Below are 27,871 nucleotides of genomic sequence, written 5' to 3'. Positions count from 1 at the left end.
TGTACAATTATTTGAAGGCAAAAATAAATAATAATAAATGTGTTCCTTTATCAGACTCCGATCATTTCAAGTAAGAGGTACACATTTTTAGTACATGACCAGATACTCCCTGTGATCAACAGACAATGAATATCCAGAGGGACAATTTATCAAAATGAAAGTCACCAAAATTTGTAAGCAGTCTGGATTCATGTTTATTGAAGTCAGTAATTAGAGACATCTTTTTTTTTTTTCCAGCACTAGAAAGCAATTCCACATGACTGCATACTATGCCCGAGAGAGCCACACCCCTTGGACTAAGGCTGGTGGGGAATCATCTGCAGTCCTAATTTCAAGTTAAAAACACCAATGAACTTAGCATAGAGACGACAGTGAACTTCACTTACAGAATCAACATTGTTAAGGTCATGATGTACAGAGCAGTCACCTTCAACTTCATTAAACTAATAAAACACAATGTCTTTAGTTTAAATACTGACTTTAAAATGCCAATCAAAAAAGTGCAAACAAAAACAAAATAACTTAGCAGCAAAACTGTTGCATTTTTAGGAGAGACCAATTCATGGCCCTTACTTGGGCCACTTCTTCAAGGCTGGGCTTATTTTCTTTTGATTTTTCTATTTTAAAGACAAACAGCAGATGTAACCACTATAATGTGGATAAATAGTAACAAAATTTTCTTTAACAGTCTACCATACAAATGTATTCTGCAAATAAAACAAATTTTACTTAAAAAAGTAAAGGCTGTTTATTATTTGGCCTTTGGTTCCAATGCTTGAAAGTCTCTAAAATAACAAAAATTATTTCCCCTTCTCCCTCCCCCCCCTCCAAAAAAAAGAACCTGGAAGTTCCCAAAGGCTGGTTGACTTTGGCAACCACTGAGCACATGACATTATGTGTCAGTTTCTTCTGACACCAGAAGCATCTACCTGTCATGAGAATAAAAGTCATCTCCAAGAAACCTCCCTTTGTAAGACTGTGTCTTAGCACTTCATCAGTTCTAGTACATTTTATATTGACACAAAAAGTGCTTATCAGTACAAAGGATAAAAAACAAAATTTTGCATTAAAATTTTAAACCATACTGCATTGCCTTAGGTATGTGACTTTCCAAAAATCCCTTCTTTGTGAGGTCATTCATTTTGCTCCTGCTTCAATGAAAGGATTAAGTGATCCCACCTACTGTGTAGACACAAACCATCTGGCATCCACTGGCCATATCACCACAACTTCACTCCACAGTTTACTGTCACCATCACCTAAGTAACCCAGTAACTGAAAGTTAACCCAGTAACTGAAAGTTCAACACGTTTTGAGAAAAAAATAACTGAAAAAGGAAAAAAAATAATGTATTTCAACAATAAATCTGGCACAAGTAACATTTTTTTTTTTGTTAGAAAGGTAAATAAATACTCAGCTTTCTCATTAACAGTGTTCAGACCTTTATAGAAGCAATGCAAGCAAGACAGTTTAGGAGTCTTGTTATATAACATGTAAGTTATGCCCCGTACTAAATTAGTGGTCATTGGGATCTGGTATGCAAAAGGAAGGACATTAGGGAGGTTATGCTGGGACATGGTACAACAGTCATATAAAAAAGTAAACTCCACATAACTGAACTGTGGTTTTTTTCCCCTTGGTTTGACAACATATGTTTTATACATTAAATTCAGGGTAGTGTTTGCATTTACATGCTCTGTGTCATGTATATAAAATTAAAAGTGCCATTTCGAACCCACAGAAGTCATTCCCAGAGTGGTGGTGTGACATGACATGAATATGCCCTAAATGGGAGATGCCTGAAACTCATTTCCCTAAGGAAAAAAAAGCTGTATCTTAGGAAAACATAGAAGAAATCTATCACTTTCATTTTCAATATAAACCATCACACTTACTTGTCTATCTGACAGCACTGATCAGACCAGGGAGCTAGGACACAACCCTTTTGCATCAGTGGAATTCCTTGAGGGTTTCCACAGACTGTAAGGCAGGGATTGGAACAAGCCAATTAACCAGAATGTAATGACGCCAACTTTCTGTAGCACATTGCACCATGGTAAAATGAGAGGTTCATTATCCATTTTCTATCAGTAGGCCAGCCTGTGGTCATAATAATAATAATAATAATAATAATAGTAATAAAAATTTAACTTAAAAAAAACAAAGCAGGAGCTATTTAGACAACACAAAGCAAACTAATTTTGTATCTGTTGACGTTGAACATAGCCCACAGCAACTGCCTGCCCCAGACTGCACACTTGTGGGCCAGCCTCTCCCCAAGGACGTGGCCTGGGCCAAGTAGGTGTGTGTCAGCAGCCATCTTCCCCACTCAGGTTGGCTCCACTTGACTCAGGCATCCCATACTTAATACACTTTCCAAAAGTTAAACTTGCATTCAGAACAAGTCTAAATCCCATTTTGCTTAGTGCTTAGTTTGGAAATGCTTCTAATTTTGTCTTAAACAGTGATTATTCAACTTCTATCGAAGACAGTACTTCTTAACATCCCGCCCATCTCCTCTTTCCTCACCTGCCTCAACGTTCAGCTTCCCTACCATCACCTCTCTCACTCTTCCTCAAAAATCTTCTCTTGCCTGGACTTTCTGCTACATAATCTGCTTTCCAAGAACAAGGGAATTTACTAAGCGGCAACCTGGTCAAACCACTATCCGATCAATGATTTTCCTGGTTTGTTTGCTCCACCCTCAGAGAAATTGGGCCCCATTTCTCTGCTCTGCTTAGGAAGCCCAGCTGAGCTTGCTTCTCATGAGTCACATGCCCAAGAGTCCAAGGGTCATCCTTAACAAGGGGTCTGACATGTGCCCTTCCTAAATGTGCATTTCACAGTTGGACAAGCCAATGAAGTTTTTGTTTTTGTTTTTTAAAATTCATCTCCCCTACCCCAAAAAACTGATAGCATGTGCCGTATCAGAAAAATTCTGGTCTTAGCAGATCAATATACATAGTTATTTGGTCATTTAACATTTTTTTTTTTTTTTTAAGGAGGATCAAGCTTCATTTTCTGTTGAAGAGTTTGTTACCATGGAGTCTGGTTTTCGAGTCATTCTATCCAGTTCTTCCTGAACATTTGACAACACAGTCTTTTGTCCTTAAAAAAAAAGGGGGGGAGGGAGCAAAGCAGCAATGTGAGAAAAGAATTAAAAAAGAAATAGTTAAAACCATAGGCTTCTGTAATCATCTATAATGATAGTAATCTAAAAAATAAAAAGTTTTTTTTTTCCTCCTAGGATCTCGAGATAGATCCCGACTTAGTCCTTTCTCACCGCAAATGTCATAGGTCTGTGCTTCCTCAACTACACAACTATCTTGGTAGGGCACGGGGATGCCTTTGTGCCAAACAACAGGGCCTGTCTGCAAACCCTCTCATTCTCCAGTCCCAGCCCTATGCACTCTCACCAACTCCCTGGAGGTGTTCATGAGTTTCAGGCATGCAGCAAACACTTTCTCTGGCTGAAACAGACAGGTGTTCAGGTTTTGTTTCTAATTACAACACTCCAGACTGACTCGTAGAAATACCATTTTCAGTAAGAGGAGACCAAAGCCAGATCATTAGGTCCTGCACAGAGTTGGGAATCCTATTTCTCTGTTGGCAAACACGAACAGGGAGTGGAAAATGACTCCTATTTCTAGTAAGAGAATCATACTAGGACACCACCAGGCCACCAAATCAAACTTTATGTCTTTAAGAATTTGGTTGCTACTAGAGCTCAAGTTGTCTTGTAAGGTGATTTCCTAAGAGCCTCATCTATTCAAGAAATAGCAATTAGGGAAAACACTGTATTACCATACATTATAGCCAATGGAACATTAAAAATAAAGCTACTGCTTACCTAGCATGCACAGGGCCATGGGTTTGGTCCCTAGCACTATAAAAATAAAACTCCTTCCAGCTTCCTAAGAAAATGTGCAATTCCTAAGGAACTTGTTTCTTTTGTTTCAGAGGCTTCCACAACAGACTTGGCCCACCAGCCACCATGGAAGGACAGGTGGGTGAACTGCCATAGAGTGTAACAAGCAAGGAGTTCATGGAGGAGGAGAGAATGCTCTCCAATGAGACAGTACAAAATCCCTTTAAAGCATCACATAAAGTTAAGTAGGATAAATAAAATGTCAATGGTATACTCTAGACCATGACTTCTAGTGGAGAGAGTTTCCAAACCGTTACCACATGTATGACTTCAGCCATACCTTGACTTACCCAATAGCCTGAATGTACATTAAGTCCCACTTTAAATGTGCCAAGGAAAACCTGCATGGTTATAAGGCAACCCCACGGAAAGCGCAGTACACTGCTCAGTCTAAAGTGCAGATCTGCTTCCTTTCGTAGTTGTTCAGAACACTGAGCGTCTGCAGGTCAGATGAAGGCACGCACTCCTGTCTGCCTCCCCATTTTCTTAGCACTGCTCAGTCATGAGGGTCCTAAGTCTCCGAAGGCCCCTCTGTACCTGACTTCTTGGCTGTGCTCTGCACCCCACCAGCACCAGGGCTTCCAGGAGAGCCTGTTTTCTTACTCAACAGACTATTGAAGAAGCTGGCCAACACTCCTTCACTTGCTGCATTATCTAAGGAAACAGTAAGGAAAAAAAAGACATCATCCAAACTGGACTACTTAAAACAAGTACTTCTCATCCTGGAATTAGCTGTTTGTGGCTTTTACCTTTCTAGGTTACCCACTACAACACTCATTTACTATGATTCCTTCCACATCACCATGCAGAGGCTTGTGAATGTAGTGACACTATTAATTGGAAACACATTTACAACATTTCCCACCTAACAAGGCATAAATAATCAGTACTCCACACTGCCTCCAAGTATTTGGGGCAAGTTTTTTCAAAGCTGTACAAGCCCTCCACACTCACAGCCCATATGAAAAGCTCATCTGCTAAGTTGAAGATGCCCAAATTTTGTTTTGATGATCTTCCTGTAGCCAGTATTCTTGATAATCCAATACGGTGCTGGTATAACCACTGCTTAAATAATTTAGCTTCATAAGAGCTATGGCAGAGAAAAATGTTCTCCTAATTTGTAAGTAGTAATAATATAAACTAAAGAGTCAAGATATACATTTTAAGATAACTTTCTGTTTCATATTCTTTTCTCAAGAATCTGAACTTCTATACCAAGTAAGTACATGGGCCACCAATTCCAATGTAGTAACAGGCTCTGGTGTGGCCTCTGCCAGCAGAATCTCTTCCTCTGGGAAAAGGTAGTGTAGTAAGCAGTCCATTCCCTTTCTTTGGGAAAGGGAACAGACCCAGCTTTTCTAAATCTCCACTTGAAAGACCCAGCCGCTCCTGAAGGGCTCAGGCCTAGGACTAAATTCTGCCCCAGAACAACATACATACTTTTGATGTTTGGGTCCGGCTTCTTTACTGATGTGCCTGGGGAGGCACTGGGGACACTGGCTGGCCCACCCCGGCCCTGTGTTCTCGGAGAGCCAGAGGGTCCTCTTGCAGGGGATTCCTAAGTCCAAAACCAGCCCAGGTCACACAAACACACATAAAAATAACAGAAATAAAAATTCAAAAAATGAAGACATACTAATGCAAGATATATTCCAAGTCTAGGGTACAAGATTGGGAACATGCTATTAGCTCAGTTCCTTTCTAGACCTCAGTTTCTCCTAAAAGAAGAACTGACAAGGTAACAAAGCAGCTTATTTTACACAGATGTAGTCTTTCATCAAACATTTCTTGAGATTCTATTAGGTTCCTGGCCATGGGCCTTCAGGGAAACCAACTACCTTTGAAATAGGAAAGCCCACACAAATATAGGCTAAAACAAGTGATGGCATACGTTTGACCCTGTTTGACGTATGGTACTCACGGAGGCTCTCGTGGGTGTGGCAGGCTGCTTGGCAAGGAGTGACTGTAAAGAGAGGGACAAACTGACCATTAACCAAAGCCTGCAGAGATCTAAGTTCTGGAAAAAGAATCTTACTCCTAGTACTCCACTAGAGGGTGCCATTAACAACCAAGTTTCATTTTATACTATAAATGCAAAATATTCTTACTCTAGTAGTTTGATATATGGTGAAAAAGATACTCCATGTTTAAAGTTAAGGAAACAAACAGGGCACAGAAAGGAGGAAGAGTTGGGGAGGGGAGGGAACTGTCAAAACTTCCCATAATGAGTCTATAAACTCATGATATAAATAGTCGGGAAGAGAGAAATTTTAACACTGGGTTTGTGTTGAGAAGTGACAGCTTGGGAAAGCTACTCTCCTCACTGACAAAACGAGTACTACCTGCTTACACGCACCGGACTATGTGAAATTACAGCAGCGAGGCCAGGTCATCAGAAACCTGAAATGTCCAGTGTAAGGGCACTTAAAAGATCCAAAGCCTATCCTTGAAGGAACATGGGCAAAGTAGGCAGGCAAGTATCTAAAGAGAGGCAGGTGCTTTAATCCTACCAGTTCTAGGAAAAGCTTGTAAAGCCACATGCAGACAGCCCCAACCCCACTGGGAACTGGCATTCCATGCATGAGGAGGCTTCTGTTTCAATCCCATTGGTCATCTTACCTGTTGCTTCATTAGGAACACCTGCTCATCTTCTGCTGCCAACTCTTTGTCATGGACCAGCTGTGAAGTAACACACACACTTGTGGCCACAGGCCAAGAAGACTTCCAAGCTATATATGCTTCAAGGAGATTCTTAGTTTGGGCCTGCACACAGTTCTAGGAACTTGTTCTTGAGAGTGTGGTTACATTTTTCTAGCCTAGCGCAGACCATCTCCCAAAACTTATTATGGCATGCAGCCAACTGAAACTTTAAAATCTGACAGGTCCTCAATAACACCTCTCAGATCAATCTGCAGGAGATCCTAGAGAGAGGGGATCTAACAAATCCAAAAATGATGACAGTACTGTAGACTATGGTAGATGCTACATGGCTCCATGTAAGAATGCCACTCACACTCCTCACCCTGTGCCAGACGTCACTTAAAGTCTAAAAAAAAGACCCTTGGATAATTTTTTTTTCAAAGTAAATAATGTAAGATTTAGTATAAGCAAACAAGTTTAAGGCCCTGAGTTCAGGCCCTACCACTAAAGTGAAAGACCTAGTTCTTTACAGGTTTCCATTAGGGGAAAACAAACAAACAAACAAACAACACCTAAAGTAGGTGGCACTATCAGCTACATGGGAAGCCAAGAATGGGAGGACTACAGGGCTTAAGAGGCCAGCCCGGGTAGAAAAGTTCTTGACCTCTTATGCTTTTCAACCAACAGCTAGTGTGATGGCATGCACCTGTCATTCTAAATTATGTGGGAGGCTGAGATTGGGAGGCTCAAGGTTCCAGGCCAGCCAGAGTAGAAAGCTCACAAGACATCAACTCAAAAGAAAGAAGGTAGGTATGATGGTGAGTGCCTGTCATCCCAGCTACATACAAAGGGAAGCCTAAAGTAGGCTGTTCACAGTGCAGAGACACCTACTCAGGAAGCAAGACTAAATCTCAAAAATAATCTGCACAAAAAAAGAGCTGAGAGCCTGGCTCAAAAGGTGGAGCCATGAGGCAGGCATGAGGCCTTGTACTCCATTCCTCCCAGTATTACTCCTCACCCAATATACCTTTCTCACTGGAGGTTTCACAATAAAGTCTTCATATGTATCTTCTGGCTTCACAGTTGTGAAGTTTTCATGCAAAATAGCTATTTTCTTTTCATTGTCCCAGCCTGCAGGTCTAAAGGCAAAAAATGAGATTAACTTGCTTTTTCTGAGACTAACCTTCCAGTACACTTAGTCTACTTCAGATTGGAAAGGATTCCTGGGTCAGGTTCTTTCTCAGAGATCTAGTATGTATCTGTTGGAATGGATTGCCACTTTGGTACATAAGCAAATGCTAGCTCCATTTATTAGCATAGTAAGTCTTATTTCAGGGCTGGGAAGGTGGCTCAGTGGTAGAGCACTTGCCTTGCATGCCTGAGGCCCTGGGTTCAATTCTTCAGCACCACATAAGCAAAAAGAAAAAAGCCAGAAGTGGCGCTGTGGCTCCAGTGGTAGAGCGCTAGCCTTGAGCTGAAGAGCTGAGGGACAGGGCCCAGGCCCATGACTGGCAAAAAAAAAAAAAAAAAAGTCTTATTTCATATAGAGCTCAGGGACTTCTAGGGCCCTAAGGAGTCAGTATGAGACTATATGCTGCCCTGTTGGAAGTGTTCAGTTTCCTCCCACAACTCCACTTACAAAAAGCCAGAGCACAATGGAGTTCTGGTTTGAGAGGAACAAGAAGAACAACACCAAGGACAGAACTTGGGAGGGGCCTGCTGCTGTTTGGCTTTGGCCTGGGGGCTCCCCTCTTGTGGAATGTCTCTGAGAACTCTTCGAAAAACAGTTATCTTATGTATTGGTTCATTAATTCTTTTAGTGTGGAAAGATGTGTCCTGGAGTGAAGGACAACCACCTGCACACCATAGATACAAGGAGGCCTATAGGCTCCTATAAGGGTAATTGAGGATTCAACATCTACTAATGTTCAGCTAGTGTTCAACTTGATTCCCTTAAAGCTAGCAATTGTACACAATTGTGGCACACTTTTGAACAAGATCCTCAGAAAGATAGTAATTGACTGTTGTCACAAGTCTTTCACATACAACTTCCAGTCCACAGCTCCAAAGACAATAGGGTAGCTAGGCGCCAGTGGCTCCCACCTGTAATCCTAGCTACTCAGGAGGCTGAGATCTGAGGATCAAGGTTCAAAGTCAGCCCGTGCAGGAAAGTCCATGAGACTCTATCTCCAATTAACCGTCAGAAAACTGGAAGTGGTGCTGTGGCTCAAGTGGTAGAGTGCTCACCTTAAGCTGAAGAGCTCAGGGACAATGCGTAGGCCCAGAGTTCAAGCCTCACGACTGACAAAAAACAAACAAAAACCCCAAAACACAAAAACCATAAGTGGTACAGTGGCTCAAAAGGCTCAGCGACAGTAGCCAGGTCTGGAGTTCAAGCCCCACAACAAAAAAAGAAACCAGCATGCTTCCCCCAAATGGCCTGATGCATCATCCTCATGTAGGCAACTACTAGAAGACCCAAAGGTACAGAGGACAGGGCAACATTGAGATACTGCCATAAGTCTTGATGCCTCAGAATCCCAAAGATGCTTTTCCATTCCAGATAAGCCTTAAATTCAACCAGGTGCCCTGCTCCTTCTGCTCTTCAAAACCCCACTGACGTGAGCAGTAAATGATTTCAAAAGCACAGTAGTCACTGAGCTTGTGCACCTGACTGCTTGCTTGCCTGCCCTGGGTGATTCTCCAAAGCAGGTACGAGTTGCCTGAGGGAAGCTCTTCTCTAATCTGCCAAAGGTAACCTATTCTGTTTCAGTGAGGGGGGGTGAAGGGGGTCTCATATTTCTAACCTCTCAGACTTCCCCATCTCACTCTTTAGGTCTGCCTGAGATCCAAGCATCTTTCAGTATCACATTCTTTGTCATTCCTATTGCTTTTACTCTTTTTGCTCTCTGGGTCTCTGTAGCAGAAACCACATCTCATTCAGTTCTGTGTTCCCAGCAGAATACCTGAGTACCTCAGGTGAGCCGAGTATGGCTTGCTGAATAGAGAAATGTAATTGTGAAGTACTATCCCAGACCAGCGTCATCACTTATTTATGCATTCAGCAACATGATTCTCTAGAAAGAGAAACCAATGCGAGAAGACAGGTATCCAAAGTCTCTGACAGGACAATCAACTGAAGTGGCTTCCTAAATGTGAAATGCCACTAATAAAAGTATTTACAACAGCCAAAACCCATATTGACTGGAATGGCAGGAGGATGCTTGGCATCATTGTGTAGAGCGGCCAGAAACACAAGATCCCCAAAATGAAATCTGTTGTACTTCAAAACCCTCCCAGCCAGTACTTCACCAGTTGCTATTAAGTGCCCAACAGCTTGCTACTATTTTAAAACTTGCTCTCAATGACCATGCCACCCACTCTGACAGGCAGAATATTCTTCAATCCAGAAGCAGAGAGAAAGCTGTGTTGTCTCCTCTAGGTCCAGCCTGAGCTGAGCCCCATGAGAGCAGGAGAACTGACTGCACAAAGCAGACAGAAGGTTCACTGGGAAGGGCAAGATACAAACAGTAAATGTACTTTGTAAAAAGAAGAACTCACATAAAAACGGCATCCTTCTCCACAACTAAGGCCGGTGTGGTAAAGTGGAAACCATATGTTTTATGAACAATGTACTTATACAACAAGTCGAGGTTTTTCTCTTCCTTCACTGAGGTGTAAATCAAGGCAGCTCCATCTAATCGATCTGTTTAAGGAAAACCAATCAACTGCCAAAGACAAAATCAATCCATCATATACAAGTACCATTCTTAAATATTATTAAAAGGTCAATATAATTTTTAATGAATATATGAGTAACAAAGTATCAAAAATTTAAAAACTAAAGCTAGGCACAGATGGCTCATGCTTGGAATCCTAGCTACTCAGGAGGCTGAGATCTGATGATCCAAGTTGAAAGCCAGCAAAGGCAGGAAAGTCTATGAGACTCTTATTTCCAGTGAACTACCAAAGAGCCAGAAGTAGACTCAGTTTGCAGAGCATCACCCTTGTGAAAGAAGCTAAGGGGCAGTCTCCAGGCTTGAGTCCAAGCCCCAGTGGTAGCACACCTAAAAACTTAAAAAGGCAATGAACCAAGTCAAAAAAGCATAGAAGTATACTGTTCGTAGGCCATACAGTTGTTGGCTTATTAACACATAAACTATGGTCCTGATCCCTTAGGCTCTTCCTAAGAAGCAACATTAGTGGTTCTGGAGAAAGCTGGGGAAGTATTCTCAGCCTATCAGGGCTGAGGAGTCTTTCCCAGCCTCACAGTGAACAGGTTTGTGCCAGTTTGTGCCAAGTAAAGGGCCTATCTCCTACTATGTTGTGGAAATATGGTACCAATTGCTGTTGGATTTTTTAAAAAAAAACAAGATTGAAGAGACTATTGACACAGTATCTCTCTCATGGGTAGCACAAAGGGGAGGGGGACATCTATAGCACTAAACCAAGAGTCAAACTGGTAACTAAACCTTTCTGAATAAAAGTGAAGTCTAAAAAGATTTCTGAGCATGATAAAACTGGCAATAAAATTATGTCACCACTTTTTAGTATAAACACTTCTTAGTATATGTAGACATATACTAAATAGTGACCAAAGATAAAGGTAAGTTAATAAGCCTTAAGTTCCAGCAAACAATTTCTCCCTGGAAGACTATGCTCTGGGTGTGAAGGGACTTTGAAGAGGCCTCATTTGGAGGGAAGCCTGCCCCTACACCCAACAAAGGATACACTGGAGGCAGAACCTCCGTAGGTGCGACTGGATGAAGTCCAAGTGCTCATCCCGATAATCATGCTCCTTCTCCAGGATACTCACTGCATCACACTGCAGAGACAAAACAAAGAGAGCAGTCATCTTTCTATTTCTCTGCCTGCTACAGAAATAAAAGTAACTCCAAAGAAGAAAGCCATTGACAAAGTTGCAAATATTAGAGAAAAATAAAACATGTATTTCTTTCATCCCACCCCTCAATTTCTTTATTATAAAGTGCAGATATAAAATGCCTGATCACCTAAGTTGTTGTGTCCAACAAGGTTGCACTGGATTAGTCCACTGTACATGGCTGTGCATGGCACTCAAGCGCTTGCCAAGAACAGGATGGTCATGGGCTTGAACTAAGGGCCTGGGCGCTATCTCTGAGCTTTTTCACTCAAAGCTAATGCTCTACCACTTTAAGCCTCAGTGCCAGTTCTGGTTTTCTGGTGGTTAACTGGAGGTAAGTCTCACAAACTTCCTACCCAGGCTGGCTTCTAATCATGATCCTCAGATCTCAGCCTTCTGAGTAGCTAGAATTACAGGCATGAGCCACCAGTGCCTGGCTTTCCAAAAACATTTTTTTTTGCCGGTCCTGGGGATTGAACTCAGGGCCTGAACACTGTCCCTGAGCTTCTTTTGCTCAAGGCTAACACTCTACCCCTTAAGCCACAGTACCACTTTCAATTGAACCCAGGGCTTCATGCAGGTTAGGCAAGCACTCTACCACTAAGCCACCTTCTCAGCCCATCCAAAATGTTTTTAAAGCTCCTTTTTTTTAATGTAAGATACACACTAAATTGTTCAATTCTGACTATTTTTTCACCACTGGTTTAGACCAGATGAAGTGACTGAAGAAAACTGTTTTTAGTTGAGTTTGTCAAGTCAAAGGTACACCACAGAGATCAACCCAGGTTACAAATGAACCAACATCACGTTTCCAACAGTAGTAGTAAGAAACAATTTGGTCTATCATGAACTTACTCACTCTACTTTAGTAAATACCAAATAAGACCAATCCTCCCTTGGGAGGAAACCTCATCTCAGATATTCTTTCAGATGGTGATTGTTCACTACCAAACCCAGCCAAACTTACAATTCCTTGGACACACCTTTGTGCACACCACCAACACTGGGATCCCCAGGTTATGAGTCAGCACATTGTCACCCAGAGGCAAGGCAACATTTTCTTCTTCCGAGCCTGAGTTCAGAGGCCCTCTTCTCTGTGGGGAACCCTGACAACCTTCTTCAGGCTCAATATAGTCTTGAAAGTCTTTCATAACTACCGGGAAAAGAAAAAAATATATATACATATAAATAAAAATACATATTAGCTTCAAAAAACTGAAAAAGGTACCAAACAAGCACAAAACATAAGCAGTCTTGTGTGACAAGTCACCGATGACTGTAGTTAGGGATCTGGGAAGGTGGTACTGCAGAGGTTTAGCCCACCTGTGCTCCCTTTAGCATTAGAGCAGTGGGTATTAGAAAGAGGTTCCAAGTTGTCTACCTTGCTGCTGCTGTTTATCTTTTCCTCCCACCTCACCAACCATCCACTGGATCCACAGTCCTAAGACTCCACAGGCTCCTATAAACCAAAGAAGCCCTAGACATGAATCAGGCAAGCCTAATCTCCAAATAAGTATCACTTTCTGGCAGCCCTAGCGGTTGCTCTCCCTCTCACTCAGATAGTTCCTGCAGCCAAAGAGCTATCATATCCTGGACCACTGAGAAATCTAACTTAGAAAGGCTGGCCAAGGACTAGCTTTCCAAATTCAGCAGGCTAGAGACTAGTTAGATAATGACCCTTTACTTAAGAGTCTATTAATCTGGAAACCAGGAGTCCCTTGAGGAAGAGTCAACTACTTTACTGAAACTAGCCTACACCAGCACCAACAAAGGAACTCCTTCAACAGACAAGCACAAGGCTACCATTCCAAACATCTCAGACAAAGGATGGTAAAAGCAGAGGCCCCCAGAAGGGTAACCTGAGTCAAGAAATACAGACATGTTTCAAGCATTTGCTTGAGGTCCTCCAATGTTTTCTCTTGTCTTCCTCATCCTATTTGAACAGAACCCTACTAAAAAAATACAGCCACACAGACTAAAGACTACATTTCCCATCCTCCTTAAGAGACAGCTGGCATGTACCCTTCAACACTTACTTCCTCTTTATCATCTTGCCGCCTAGTTGCTGCTGTAAGAGAACCACACCCAACAAATAACAGAGCGATAAACACAAAGGAGCCACAGTCTCTGAGATGCCTTTCCAGTTTCAAACTAACTACCTATAGATTTCATTTTCAGGAGAAATGAAACTCAGATTCATTTAAGACACCTCTGTCTTTGATTTTGTGTTGCATGCAGCAGAATCTAGTCCTAAGTGACACAGACATCAGTGACTAAGATTACAAAATAAATCCAGTATCTCATGTCATAAGCTGCCCAAGAGCAGCTTGACATGAGATGTTGAATTTATGCTGTATGCTATATCCCCAATAGTTAGAACAGTTCGAGAACTTCTGGTGTATGTGTTTGTGTGCGTGCGTGCATGCATGTATATGCACACACACTGGTCCTGGTGCTTGAAACTCAGGGCCTGGGTGCTGTCCCTGAGGCTTTTGTGCTCAAGGCTACCACCTGAGTCACAGCTCACTTCTGGCTTTTTTACTTGAAGGTGGGGCTGGCTTTAAACAACAATCCTCAAATCTCAGTTCCTCAGTAGCTAGAATTACAGGCATGAGCCACCAGCATCTGGCTCAATTTTGCTCTTTTCAATACTTTAACAATCTTTCCAAGGCTATCACTCTAAGTATAAACAGAGATAAAGTCTCCAGTGTATTAGCTCACTAGTCTGGACATGAAACTATGTGTAGCTCAGAACTATTCTGAGTCCTCTTTAAGGTCTCTATTTCAGAGGAAAAAGAAGCATTATGTAGAAAGGTCAGTGGTTGAACAAAGATGAGGTGAACTGCATAACAATCACTGTAGCTCACAAGAGAGACTCAGGAATCACACAGGCCATAACCCAAACAATGAGGTGTTAAATGCCCTGTTTTAGCTCATGTGGGACAGACCTGTATAGGACAGAAAGACATAACAGTAGGTCATTTAATTTGAAAAGCATATCAAAATTTCAGAACCCTTCTGCCAGTAAGTGTGCCATGCCCCAGAACCCTCAGCAGTTCACTAAAGGGGGTGAGGTCATCCTATGGAACTAAGCCAGAACCCGCCCAGCCTGGCCTGGCTAAGATGATTGCTGCTTATACTGCTGCTCTATTCCCTATCCTTCCCATTTTCTTGGCAAAGGGACAGAAGCTGATGTAACTTCACAGAAGCAAGGGAAAGGAAAAACAAGCTTCTGAATCACAGTAAAAAAAAACCCAACAATAACAACAAATCACTTCCAAGAAAACTTCCTTTGACAATTGTTTCCAAAAGGACTAAGATTATCTTTAGTCTTAATATAGCTTCTCACCGAATAACCTATTCCCCCAAGTGGCCTTCCTATTTCTGACTATAATCATATTTGCTGGACTCCAAAATGAAGGAAGGAGCTGAAAGCTTCACCTTTTTTCTTTAAACACCATTTGTCCGAGGGTTTGAACTCAGGGCCTTGCACTTGCTCGTATGCTTGTTCAAGTGGTACTCTACCAACTTCAGCCACTCCTCCAGCTGGGCTTTTTGATGTAATTGGAGTCTTACAGATTTTTTTGCCTGGGCTGACTATGAACTCTGATCCTCCAATTCTCAGACTGATTAGCCAGGATTTTAGATATAAGTCACTGATAGCTGGCAAGAGCCATCTTTTTGAGGATTTCAATTAAACCTGCCAATGGTGAAAGTGGAGGAGGTGTAATTCAGGAGGTAGAGCACCAGCTTTGAGTGAGAAAACAAAAAATAAGCCATGTGAGAGCAGAGGACCAAGCTCAAGCCTGATTACTAGTACAATAAAAAAATGAACTAATGAACTACTGCTTTAAAAAAAAAAATTCCAACAGGAGGAGACATGAGGCCTTCATGGAATTCTGGGGATTATAAAATGCACCCAAAGATGGGTGCTGGTCCCCAGCTGGTAGCACTATTGAGAAGTGGATTTTGAGGGTGCTAAACTCATCAATGAACTAATCCACCAGCCTTCTCTTACCTGAATGGCTATTAGGAGGTCGGACCTACCTGAAAGAAGCAAGTCACTGGGGGGGCATGCCTTTAAGGGATGAATCATCTTCAGATGCTGCCTACTCTCTTGCTACTTCCTGGTTGCCATGAGTGGAGCAGCTTTCTTCCACCATGCCCTTCTACCAAGATACAATAACTCACCCAAGGCCCAAAAACTAACAAGTGGGCACAGCCTGAAACTAAGCAAAAATAAACCTTTCCTTTTTTTTTTTTTTTTTTTAAATCAGTCATGGGGCTTGAACTCTGGTCCTGAACACTGACTCTCTGCTCTTTGGCTCTACCGCTTAAGCCACTGTGTCACTTCCATTTCCTGAGTGGTTTATTGGAGATAATAGTCTCATACTTTCCTGCCTGGGCTGGCTTTGAACCATGATCCTCAGATCTCAGCCTCCTGAGTAGGATGACAAGCAGGAGCCACAGGCACCCGGCTATTTTTTTTTTTTTCCAATGATACTGGAGACTGAGCTCAGGATCTCACACTTGCTAGGTAGGCGCTCTACCACTTGAGCCAACCTGTCAGCCTTTTTGCATAGGCTGGGAACAACAGGCACATCTCACTCACTATGCCCAGCCATTGTGTTGCTCCTGAAGCTGGGATAAGTACGTTGCTCAGCAAAGGTGAAATGGGGAGGGGGGGGGGGGGTCCTCATGAAATATTTTTGCCTAGGCTTGCCTCGATTCTTGATCCCCTCATCTCTGACTCCACAGTGCCTTTCTACCTTTAAACTGTTTCTCTCAGGTATTTTGTCACAGCAATAACAAGCTGAAAGACTACAACAAACCCTACATCCTGATGCTAACTAACTCAGCAGACAGAAAATGACAGAAAAGTCTGGAGACCCACAGAACGGATCACCTCTTAGGAAGTGAGAGAACTTTCACATTAAAACAGAACTAATGAGAATAAGGGGTATTGATTAATTTTCAGTAACTATGAAACTTGAGATAACACTGCTTTGAAAACTTTTTGCAACTCTGAAATACTGAAAAATAAATTACAAACTCTATACAAAGGGAAGCCTCTTTTTTTTTTTGGTTGGTTGTGGGGCCTGAACTCTGGGCCTGGGTGCTATCCCTCAGCTCTTCAGCTCAAGGCTAGCACTCTACCACTTTGAGCCACAGCACCACTTCCAGGTTTTTCTACTTATGTGGTGCTAAAGAATCGAACCCAGGGCCTCATGCATGCAAAGCAAGCACTCTACCACTGAGCCACCTTGCCAGCCCAAGAGAAGCCTCTTGACTAAAAAGGAAGGAAGCTCCAACTCTCCAGAGAGATTAGTGAACTTTCCAATTAAAAAACTGTTTCACTCACACTTTCTTTCCAGCTCCCTCATTTCTTCTGGTGGAATTTTCATTTTATCAATGTGCTCACGTAAAACACTAGCCCACTTCTGTAAAGATTCCATCACAGTCCAAGGCCTAGACATGTCTGCAACAAAAATAACCAGCGTCTCCGGCAAAGATTCAGCAGAAACTGCAAACTTCAGCAAGCCTTTGTGGTATAGATCGCCATCCAAAATCCACACATTGCAGCGTGTATGATCTGAGAAAAGAAATGAATCTCTGTTACCACCCAACAATGGCCACTAGAACAGCCACCAGAACAGCAATAGGAACATTATGGATTCCACACAGTATGTATGCACAAATCGTAGCCCAAAAGACCCAAATGGTCACTGGACAGCAATCCTAGGTCCTAGTGCCTGATGAACTCCTCTAGATCTAAAAGTTTAACTACTATAATATAAGAAGCTTCTACAACTAAGTTTTCAGCAGTATCTAAGGAACAGAGTAACACTTTAAATAAACCACTGGTCTTACATGCCAACAATCTATGAAGCAGTGAGCAGTGCTAAAAAGCCTGTGGGTAACTAAGACCTTATTGTGTCAGCCTTATGAAGTAGTACATTCACACACCATGAAGGAGCCCAAGGAACAGGAACCTTTGTATTTAAATGTCAAGATAAAATCATTACTTACATAAATTGAGATACTAATTGCTGGTTGCCTGGTATTAGGATTATAGTTATGCTTATTACAATAACATGGTTTTATGTTCTAGTCATGTTCTAGTCTTTCAGTCATACTCATGGAAAGACTCATAGATGAAATGATTAAACGTCTCAAATTTGCTTCAAAATAATCCAGTGTGAAGTAAAGGAAAAGGGTGAAAATACAGTTGAAATAAAATAGACCAAGAAAAAGGCACAGTGGAGGATGCCTATAATCCGAGCACTTGGGTGGGTGAAATAGGAGAATGGAGAGTTTGAAGCCAGCCTGGGCTATGTAGTAACACCTTGACTTTAAAGAAAAAAAGGGCCAAGAGCTAGTATTTGTTGAAGCCAGGTGGTATGATATACACTGTGGCTCATGCGAGTCTCTCTGACATTTTGTGTGTCTTTTACTTCCTACAATAATAAAACATTAAGGCATATACTTGGTAAATTTAAAGAAGCATGTATTCCAAAATCATATGTAGGATGTGAGGGCCATCTGGCTGTGACATCTGTCACCCCACTGATGGCCAGGGTTGATTCGACTGCTCTGGCTGGTAAGTCGGGTGTCCCTTTCCTTCTTCACCAATCCATGTGTATCCCTCCTGAAGCTGCGCGCTCGGTCCAAGAGGACCACCATCCCTAATAGAGGAGGATCAGTCTTCCGTCAAGGGTATACAAATAGTTGGCACTCCCCTGCTAGAACCTCCAAACAAGCTCTCAAGGTCCAAAATCATATGTAGATGACTGAACTATAGAAGATAATTGTTCCCAATTGATAGGGTGATTTTAGGAATTTAAGACAGCCTCCTCAAGAACTATTATTTATAAACATATCTTGAGAGAGAACATGTTATCAAGAATATTAATCATTTCATTATCTTTTCAATAAATTCCAACATACTTTTAAAACCTATCATATATTGGCTAACTTTTTTATATAATCAATTCATTAATACGCTATAAATGCATATTCATGACTTTAACAGCATAAGATATCTAAAATCCAGTTATATTTTCAAGCTCTAAAATAGTTTAGTAGTCTTGGTTTGGGCTTCTGTAAATTTCTTTAAAAATACCACTCAAGAGGTGGGCGCTGGTGGCTCATGCCAGTAATCCTCAGACTGAGGATCATGGTTTAAAGCCAGCCCACCAGGAAAGTTCCTGAGACGCTTATCTCCAACTAACCACTAGAAAACTGGAAGTGGGGCTGTGTTTCAAGTGTAAGAGTGCCTTCAGCCTTGAGCTGAAGAGCTGAGGGACAGCTCCCAGGCCAAGAGTTTTCAAGCCCTATGACCAACCTCCCCCCCCCCCCCCCCCCCCCGCAAAAAAAAGGCACAAGATAAAAAGGTATGAAAGCTATGATCCTCATACCTGACTCATGTCTCTTTTGTCAGTTTACAAAACAGACACCATCATCCACTCTACACACGAAAAAACTGAAGTGCAGGGTAGTTAATTAAATCAGTTGTTGACTAAAGGAGTGGCTTTCTGAACCAGTTCTGTCTGGCTCCAAAGCCCACTTCTTTCCACAATAACCATGATGCCCTACAGAGACAGGAAGTAAGACACCATAATGCAATGCAAATATGAGGTCTTCAAGGTTTGGCTCAGTAGACTGAGTTCCCAGTTCCACAAGCACAGACTCTAATGGACCTAAATGGGCTTTTTTATGCCTGTTCTTCTGACATAGGACACTCAGCATCAGGTCTTTCTCCTGCCTTTTCAAGTTATTCAGGAAATGTTTAGCAATACAAAGTCAGGAGAAAGAAGCAGGATTAAAATCCCTTAAGTTCTAAAATGAATATGTTAATCAGCATTAATACCAGTTTCCAAGCTAAACAGCTCTTATAGATGTTCTAGAAAGAACCTTGATTAAGCTTCTTCAATTTAGCAATAAGGAAATGGGGTATCCATGAGGTAGGATTAACTCTCCTTTATATAATAACTCTCACATCATGACCCTCAGTATTTAAGTGTGCTAAGGCAAATATAAATAATAGTTTAAGCAATATATTTTCATCTTACGCTAAAAAGATAACTTTTACATACACAAAAGACCTAAACACCAATAATTTTAGTCATTAAAAGCTACAAAGCCTAACAGATTATAAAGGAAGCATTACAGAGTAGTTGTAACTGAAATTCATTATTACATCCTTCTCGCAAAATTATTTCAAAATTATATCTAATCCTTGTATTAATCTTGCTTTTAATCACCCTGCCATACACAAATGGTAGAAACACTAACTTATTCACAGGGGAACACTATCATTGCTGGAGTCTCTATTCTGTCCACCAGAAAGAAAACAGAATATGCACATTTCTAATCAGTTACACAGACTCAAGAAACCGTCCCGTGAATGCTTAAAATGGTTATATTGTAAATTATATCAATTTCAGATTCTTCAGTAGAACCAGGTGGAGTAGCAATGGTGGATGACAATCCATACAGCTCCAAACCTTCAGAAATCCTTTTTATTGCCTTTATGTGAATGTGAAACATTACCCTTAGTAGCTTTTTCTTTTCTTTTTTTTTTTTTTACAGAGGTCGTGGGGGCCTGAACTCAAGGCTACTCTATCACTTAAGCCACAGCACCACTTCAGGCTTTTTCTGCTTATGTGGTGCTAGGAATCGAACCCAGGGCCTCATGCATGCAAGGCAAGCACTCTACCACTGAGCCACCTTCCCAGCCCTAGTATCTTTTTCTAAGTAGGGACTAGTCACAGCAGTGGCAAACCTCCCGTTCCTCATTTCTGCCAACATGTTCTATAAAACAAAGTGAATAACGTCTGCAAACCACAAATATTTCACCTATTCCCTTTGGCTTGAAGATAATGTTGAGAAGGTCTGGACACCTAGGAATCAAAGGACTGCATCCACCTCTTACTACAGATCAATCCACTCACCATCTCGGTCCTCATCATGGACACTGAGGTATAGATACTCTAGGCCTCTTCCTTTTTTTCCATGTTCTGCTCCTTGTAGTTTAGTCATAAGAGTTGTTTTACCAGAACCATCTTCACCTATAAATGTTTACAAGAAAACAAAGATATACTGTTTATTCTGAATAAGGGTAACACCCAAACAACAATTAAGAATCTCAGGCAAACACAGGTGCTGGTGGCTCATGCCTGTAATCCGGCTCATGCCTGTAATCCTAGCTACTCAGGATGCTGAGATGTGAGATTAGTGGTTCAAAGCCAGCTGAGCAAGAAAGTTCGTGAAGACTCATCTCCATTAGCCACCAAAAAGCTATAGAGGGGTGGCTCAAGTGGTAGAGCATTAGCCTTGAGCAATAAGCTCAGGGACAGAACCCAGTCCTTGTGTTTAAGCCCAGGAACAGCAACACAACAAAACAACACACACATACATAAAAAGGACCAAAAAACAAAACAAGCCCATCTCATGCAAAGCCCACTTGCCAAGGCCTCATTCACTCTCATAAGCAAAGCAGACTTTGCTTTCAAAGTGACTAATAGTGGCACCGGTGGCTCATGCCTACAATCCCAGCTACTCAGGAGGCTAAGATGTGAGGGCTGGGGTTCAAAGTCAGCCTAGGCAGGCAAGTCTGTGAGACTATCAGCAAACAGTTGTAAGTGGAGCTGTGTCTCAAGCAGTGCCAGCCTTCAGTGAAAAAACTAAGGTACAGTGCCCAGGCCCCAATACTGGTATGTGTGCATGCATGCGTATGTGCGCGCATGCACATGTATGCACTCACACTCACAGTGACTAGAGGTTGAGGGTAGACAAAGAATTTTCAAGATCTAAATGACACTTTTTTTTGCGGGGGTGGGGGGGGGGAGAAGGTCATAGGGCCTGAACTCTAGACTTGGGCGCTGTCCCTCAGCTCTTCAGCTCAAGGCTAGCACTCTACCACTTGAGCCACAGCACCACTTCTGGCTTTTTCTGCTTATGTGGTGCTGAGGAATTGAACTCAGGGCCTCATGCATGCAAGGCAAGCACTCTACCACTGAGCCACCTTCCTAGCCCCCATTCTTTTTTTTTTTTTTAAGTTAGTATTTTCTTTCCCTTTTTTTGGTCCTAAACTGGGACTTGAACTCACTATCTGAGGTTTGCTTTTGCTCATTGACTGGCATTCTACGACCTGAACCATGCCTCCAACCCCTAAAATAACATTCTTTTGCAGCTATCATACATCATAAGAGAAGAAATATGGCAAGCCCACTGGCTCTACCTATAATTTCTACAACAAGCATTTGGAGAGGTGAGAGTAAAAGGTAGGTTTCAACAAAATAAAACTTTACCACAAGAAATCTTTCAAATGCAATTAACCTCAGTCTAAAAACTCTGAACTAAAAGTTTAATCCTGTTCCACGATCATAAAGAACAGATGTTATTCAACTTTGATTTTAGGACATCACCTTCGCAAGCATTCTGAAGGCTAGGAAACTGAGGACAATAGTTATCTAAGCAAAACTCTTAAATGTAATCTCAGTAACTGCCAAACACTGCATTATTTTCTTCTAACCAACTACTTCCCTCTCCACCAAACAATGACAAAAAAATCAAAAATAAAAATCTCTAAACGTCAAGGAGAGCCACTGCCAACAAACATCTCTAAGCATTACTAGAATTATCAAAGACCTCATCGCTATCCACCGGGATACCTTACCTTCCTGAGGTCCTCCATATTCTGCCTAGTGGATAATGAGCACTGTCAATCTAACTTTAGTCCCTCCCTGCTCTTTCTGAGCCACCCACCACTCCAAAGCCAGAGGTATCTTTCTGAAACATTAATCTAGAATGCTTTTTATGTTTCTGGTGGTACCGGGGTTGAACCCAGGGCCTCAAACTGCTAGATAAGTCTTTTACCACTTGAGCCATGATCCCACCCTAATTGCTTTATTTTTATTTTTTACGTAGAGTCTTGGTTTTGCTTCTGGCTGACCTCACACCACAGATCCTTCTACTTTTCCTTCTTGAGATAGAGTATTGGTGTTGTTTTTGTTTTTCCTTTTTTTCTTTACAGGCTACAAAGAGCCACGGTTCCATCTCTGCCTCCAAGCAGCTACAATCACAGGTATAAACCACCACACCCAGCTCTTATCTAGAAATCCTGCTAGCAAGTTTTTTGAAGATAACCTACAGAGTGATCACTATCAGAGGAGGACCTCAAAATGTAGAAGCTACTGAGGCAGTATTCCCATAAAGCCTAGAGGCGTTAGTAGTATGATAAAAGGTCTGTGAAAATTTGCAACCTTCAGGACAGAGCCTTAACTCTTCAGCCTTTCACCGCGTGCCTCCCAACTTACCTTCATGAGCATCTACCCCAAGAAGCTTCTAACAAGTTTAACAAGTAAACTCCTGAGTCCTAATCCCTCTTTCAGCAGCACTATGCTCTCACAACAATCTCCCCCTGGAGATGGCGAAGTGCAATCACCAACACCCTTGTCTCGGCTAGACTGAGGATCTTGTGTAGTGTCCACAGACAGTGCTGACCCAGTGCCCAGCCCACAGAAGACGGGTTTGTTTTGCGAATGCAACCGAACTTCTCGGCTTGTATGAGGAAGCTGAGGCAGGATAGGTTAAGACACATGATCCAGAGGTGAAGGCAGCTGATCTAACCCCTAACAGGGCAGGAAAGTCCTCCGTACTGCCTCCCAAGCCGCATCTCTAAAAAACCCTCCGAGAATGCACTGCTCCCAGCCCTCCTCCGCCTGCCTTCTCCTCCCAGCCACCTCCCTTCTTCGCGTCCTCCATTGACAGAAGCCACCGGCTGCGACGTCGCGGCCAAGTGACTCGAGGCATGTGCCAACACCCCATCACCGAGCACCACCGAGCTCTGCAGGGGGGCGGCAGCCCACCGTCCGGGGTGGGGGGTCTGCGACGCCCCGGCTGCCCTGCCAGGGGCCGGGACGTCCTCTCGCACCGGCGGGCGGAAGGCCGGGGAGCAGAGCCGCCTCGCCCATCCCAGCGCCCCGTCGCCTACCGAAGACCAGGATGTTCTTGCCGGACGGCAGCTTGGACCTGGAGCGGGTGGACACTTCGCTTAAGATAGAAGACCTGCGGCGACAATGGTGAGAGCGGTCACCCAGGGCCCAACGCGGCCCAGCCCGCAACCAACATCCCGTCAGAGTCTGCCCCCCGCCCGGCCCGGCCCCCCGCCGCGGCCCGGCCCCCCGCCGCGGCCCGGCCCCCCGCCGCACCAGAGGCTCTGGCCCTCCTCCTCCTCGCTGGTCAGGTCGCTGGTGGCGGCCACCGCGGGCCCGTTGGGACCCAGCAGCAGCTTCTTCTCCACCCCCACCGGCGCCATCTTGCCAACTGCAGCCACAAAGAGGGCCCTCCCCCGGGCTGGCCGAGGACCCGCGAGGACCCCGCGTCGGGCGGCCCCCTAGCCGGGCCGCTTCCGCGCCTCCCACAGCCCACCCCCACCGGAGGCCGCGCCGCCCGACGCGTCCCGGCGGGCCGGCGACGTCCGAGGACTCCTGCGGGACTCGACGCCGGCGCGACAGCGGGCGGGCGGTGCGCACGGTCAGGCGGCCGCCGGGACAGCCTCGCGCCGGGAGGCGGGAGCGGGCTCCGCCCGACTGCGGGCTCGCGAGCGGCCTCTCGCGGCCGACGGGCGCAGCGCCGAGCCGCGCCCCACTCCTTCGGTCTTGGGACGGAGGCGGTACGTCCGTGCTGCAGGAGAACCTTGCAGAGTTTTAATTATGATAACTGCAACCTGAAAGATGACCACGTACAACAACAAGAACTGTCGTGATTGTGTCCAAAAACCCTGCCTGGGCCTGGCAGAGAAGCTGACCCCCACCAGGGCCATATTCAGACTCAAGTAATGGGGGGCGGAGGGGAGGGTAGTGTGGACACATTTTACAGACAGACAGGATATGTCCAGTGGTCAGTGATTATGCTCATAAGAGGACATTACACTCTTCTGTCGAAACATAAACAAGCGAGCCGGGCGCGGGTGGCTCACACCTGTAATCCTAGCTACTTAGAAGACTGAGATCTGAGGATCCCGGTTCAAAGCCAGCCCAGGCAGGAAAGTCCGTGAGACTCTTATGTCCAATAAACCACTAGAAAACGGGAAGTGGTGCTGTGCTCAAGCGCTAGAGAACTAGCCTTGAGCTGAAGAGCGCAGGGAAAGCGCCCAAGCCCAGAGTTCAAGCCCCATGGACTGACAAAAAAGAAAAAAGAAACATAAAGAAGCTAGGGCCATTCACATGAAGGATAAAGGATGAAGAGGAACAGGAAGTGGAAATGATGCAAACTTTCACAAAGGTAAAGGAAACATAAAAAAAAAGTGAATCTTGACTACAGAATAGGGAAATACTCAAAGCAAATTCACAGTTAGCTTTTAGAAGAAACATTTAATTAATACAATGTCAAACATTTAGTGGGCCAGAACTTCAACAGCTTGGGAAACAGTAGAATACCTTTCTGAGTTGTGTTGAGAACTTTGAAATTGGTCAAAAGTATTAAAATCTAAATGTCTTACATACTATTCATTGGACTATAGTGAGAAATGTTTGAAGGCTCCTATCTTTTTTCTTAAGTTCTAAGCTCTTTAAACCTAAGAATAATAGCATATTCCTAAATAAATATTTACCTTATGGAGAAATTTTATATAACTTGGACATAAAAATATTTGCTGCTAGCTATTCAAGAGATTGGAATATGAGAACCACAGTTCAAAGCCAGCCTGGGCAGGAAAGTCCATGAGACTCTGATGTCCAATTTACTACTAAAATAACCAGAAGTGGAGCTATGGCTCAAGTGGCAGAGCACTAGCCTTATGCAAAACAGCTCAGGGGCAGTGCTCAGGTCCTGAGTTCAAGCCAGGACTGGCAACAACAAAAAACAGTGTTATAAGTTATTGTAATAATTTGGAGAGTTGCAGTACCACAAAAATTGTTTAAGACTATCTCTGGGCTGGGAAGGTGGTTTAGTGGTAGAATGCTTGCCTAGCATGCAGGAAGCCCTGGGTTCAATTCTTCAGTACCACATAAGCAGAAAAAGCCAGAAGTGGAGCTGTGGCTCAGGTGGCAGAATGCTAGCCTTGAACAAAACCAGCTCAGGCCCTGAGTTCAAGCCCCAGGACTGGCAAAAACAACAACAGCAAAAATCCAAAAAACTATCTCTGAAAGCCTGAGATCATGTGGTGGAGGCCAGCCTGAGTTTTGTAGTGAGTTCTGGGTCAGCCTGAGTTACTGAGGTGAGAGACTGTCTCAAAGGAAAAGCAAAAACCAAAACAATAATAACAAAAACCCTATTTTTAAGACTTTCTGTCACGTGAGGGCTTAGAAGAATATTTTCTATCTTTTAAGGTTCTGTATTTCTAGTTCAAACTAAAAATCAAGTCTTACACTTGGTGTGTTTGATCAGGTTGTGGTATTTATGAGCAAGGTCCACAGCTGTCCGTCCCTTCTGAAAGGGGAAAGACCACAAAATTGAATTCCAATGATTTCCCATTTTCTTAACTCCATGGAAAAGGTAATTTACTTCTTCTTCAGTAAAGTTCTTACGAATTCTTCTGTTTTCTGTAATTAACAAGAGAATTATACAATGCATTAGTATTTGTTGAAAATAGTCTTTTTGAGGCCTAAATAACTACAAAACTTATTCTACACGTAGAAACTTGAGAAATTTTTGTGTCTAGTACATATATTCAAATCTATTTCAATGAAAAAAAAAAAAACCTGAGTACCTACTAGTAAGTTAGGTGCTACTGCCATGGCTTTTTCAATAGTTGTAATTTATAGCCGGGCACCAGTGGCTTAGTCAGGAGGATGAGATCTGAGGATCATGGTTCAAAGCCAACTCAGGCAGAAAAGTCCCCATGAGACTCATTTCCAGTTAACCACTCAAAACCCAGAAGTGGAAAGATGGCTCAAAGTGGTAGAGTGCTAGCTTTGAGCAAACAGCAGCTCAGGGACAGCACTCGGGCCCTGGGTTCAAGCCCCATGATGGATTTTTTTTGGTTAAGGTGTAATTTAATCTATTATACTAATACCTGAACATCTTTAAATCAAGAAACAAGTTTATAAATGTAATCGCTAATGCAACGTTCCTGTGGGGATGATTAACAGCTTACCTATCTTAAAGATACAGTCTTGGCCGGGCGCTGGTGGCTCACGCCTGTAATCCTAGCTACTCAGGAGGCTGAGATCTGAGGATCGCGGTTCAAAGCCAGCCCGGGCAAGAAAGACCGTGAGACTCCTATCTCCAATAAACCACCAGAAAACCGGAAGTGGCACTGTAGCTCAAGTGGTAGAGTGCTCGCCTTGAGCTGAAGAGCTGAGGGACAACGCCCAGGCCCAGAGTTCAAGCCCCACGACCGACAAAAAAAAAAAAAAAAAGATACAGTCTTCACAAAGGGCTCCATAACTTGACAGAAAAAGAATACCAATACTTGTTACTTTAAATATAGGTTTGGTTAACTTTTTTTTTTTTTTTGGGTCCAGTCATGGGGCCTGAACTCTGGGCCTGGGCGCTGTCCCTCAGCTCTTCAGCTCAAGGCTAGCGCTCTACCACTTGAGCCACAGAGCCACTTCCGGATTTTTTCTTTTTGCTTATGTGGTGCTGAGGAATCGAACCCAGGGCCTCATGCATGCAAGGCAAGCGCTCTACCACTGAGCCACCTTCCCAGCCCATTGGTTAACATTTTTAAGAACAAGGATCTTTTGAAATTTGCTTTTAAAAACACATTCATTTCCTATATGGGTGTTCAGCTTGATCAAAACTAAAAAAAAAATGGTTGTATGATGGTTAATGAAGTTTTTTTTTGTTTTTTGTCATGGGGCTTGAACTCTGGGCTTAGGCGCTGTCCTTGTGCTCTTCAGCTCAAGAGGGGCGCTCTACTGCTTGAGCCACAGCGCCACTTCCAGTTTTCTAGTGGTTTATTGGAGATAAGAGTCTCATGGACTTTCCTGCCCCGGCTGGCTTTGAACCACGATCCTCAGATCTCAGCTTCCTGAGTAGCCAGGATTACAGGCGTGAGCCACCGGCGCCCGGCTTAATGAAGTTTTTTTTATTACCTGCTTTTAAGGGACAATTTCTAGTGTACAAAGAATACATGGATGGTAAATAATTCTTTTCCTCTGATCTTTACTAGAAAAATAGGTTTCTCTTTTGGAGGAGATATTTTTAAGCTTTTTTTTTTATTCATTGTTTACTCATGTAATCATTGTAGGTAGATGAGGCTACTCTTTTCTAAGGGTCATCCTTAGAAAATCTTCTCAGCTGAAATGTATGCATTATCCTGCCCATGTAATTGTAACTCCTCTGTACAGTATGTTCACAAATAAAATAAAATTAAATTAAAAAAAAAATCTTCTCAGCTGAACTTACCAGGCTAAGAAAGCAGTGTAACTAATGTCTTATTATTAATTGCATTAGTTACAATGCAGGCT

General features: G+C 43.1%; 3 protein-coding genes across 4 annotated transcripts in view; 1 reads left to right on the top strand and 2 right to left on the bottom strand.

Moving 5' to 3' along the window:
• Positions 1-170: 170 nt before the first annotated feature.
• Positions 171-23,812, bottom strand: LOC138815443 (cytoplasmic dynein 1 light intermediate chain 2). The gene is made up of 13 exons (XM_070004865.1): positions 23,666-23,812; positions 23,449-23,522; positions 20,405-20,521; positions 16,813-17,043; positions 12,434-12,603; positions 11,300-11,393; positions 10,130-10,265; positions 7,596-7,707; positions 6,548-6,607; positions 5,850-5,891; positions 5,369-5,486; positions 4,466-4,582; positions 171-3,108 (listed from the first exon to the last, which is right to left on the bottom strand). The coding sequence occupies exons 1-13, from the start codon at positions 23,770-23,772 to the stop codon at positions 3,008-3,010; spliced, it is 1,479 nt and encodes a 492-aa protein (XP_069860966.1). The 5' UTR covers positions 23,773-23,812; the 3' UTR covers positions 171-3,007.
• Positions 23,813-24,207: 395 nt separating this feature from the next.
• LOC138815445 (carbonic anhydrase 7) overlaps positions 24,208-27,871 on the top strand; it is an 84,965-nt gene continuing 81,301 nt past the window's right edge. Inside the window, exon 1 of the mRNA XM_070004870.1 lies at positions 24,208-24,740. Coding sequence (XP_069860971.1) covers positions 24,720-24,740 — 21 coding nt within the window. The 5' untranslated portion in view covers positions 24,208-24,719. The remainder of the gene's footprint in view (positions 24,741-27,871) is intronic.
• Positions 24,821-27,871, bottom strand: part of LOC138815444 (telomere repeats-binding bouquet formation protein 1-like) — a 38,899-nt gene continuing 35,848 nt past the window's right edge. For both annotated transcript variants that reach the window (XM_070004868.1, XM_070004867.1), the window contains exon 18: positions 24,821-25,999. In XM_070004868.1, the coding sequence (XP_069860969.1) occupies positions 25,815-25,999 (185 nt within the window). In that variant the 3' untranslated portion in view covers positions 24,821-25,814. The remainder of the gene's footprint in view (positions 26,000-27,871) is intronic.

Source organism: Dipodomys merriami, unplaced genomic scaffold, assembly GCF_024711535.1.
Source record: "Dipodomys merriami isolate MVZ:Mamm:240054 unplaced genomic scaffold, mDipMer1.0.p SCAF_64, whole genome shotgun sequence".
Taxonomy (NCBI): Eukaryota; Metazoa; Chordata; class Mammalia; order Rodentia; family Heteromyidae; genus Dipodomys; species Dipodomys merriami.
The sequence above is the reverse complement of the archived record's forward strand: the minus strand, read 5'-3'. Positions and strand labels throughout refer to the sequence as shown.

Bases quoted from the DNA above. Each gene is read 5' to 3' on its own strand.
- LOC138815443 (XM_070004865.1), bottom strand. From the start codon at position 23,772: ATGGCGCCGGTGGGGGTGGAGAAGAAGCTGCTGCTGGGTCCCAACGGG. The intron at 20,522-23,448 runs GTAGGCGACGGG...AAACATTTATAG, and splicing joins CAAGAACATCCTGGTCTTCG to GTGAAGATGGTTCTGGTAAA. The intron at 17,044-20,404 runs GTGAGTGGATTG...TTCTTTTCTCAG, and splicing joins CCATGATGAGGACCGAGATG to ATCATACACGCTGCAATGTG.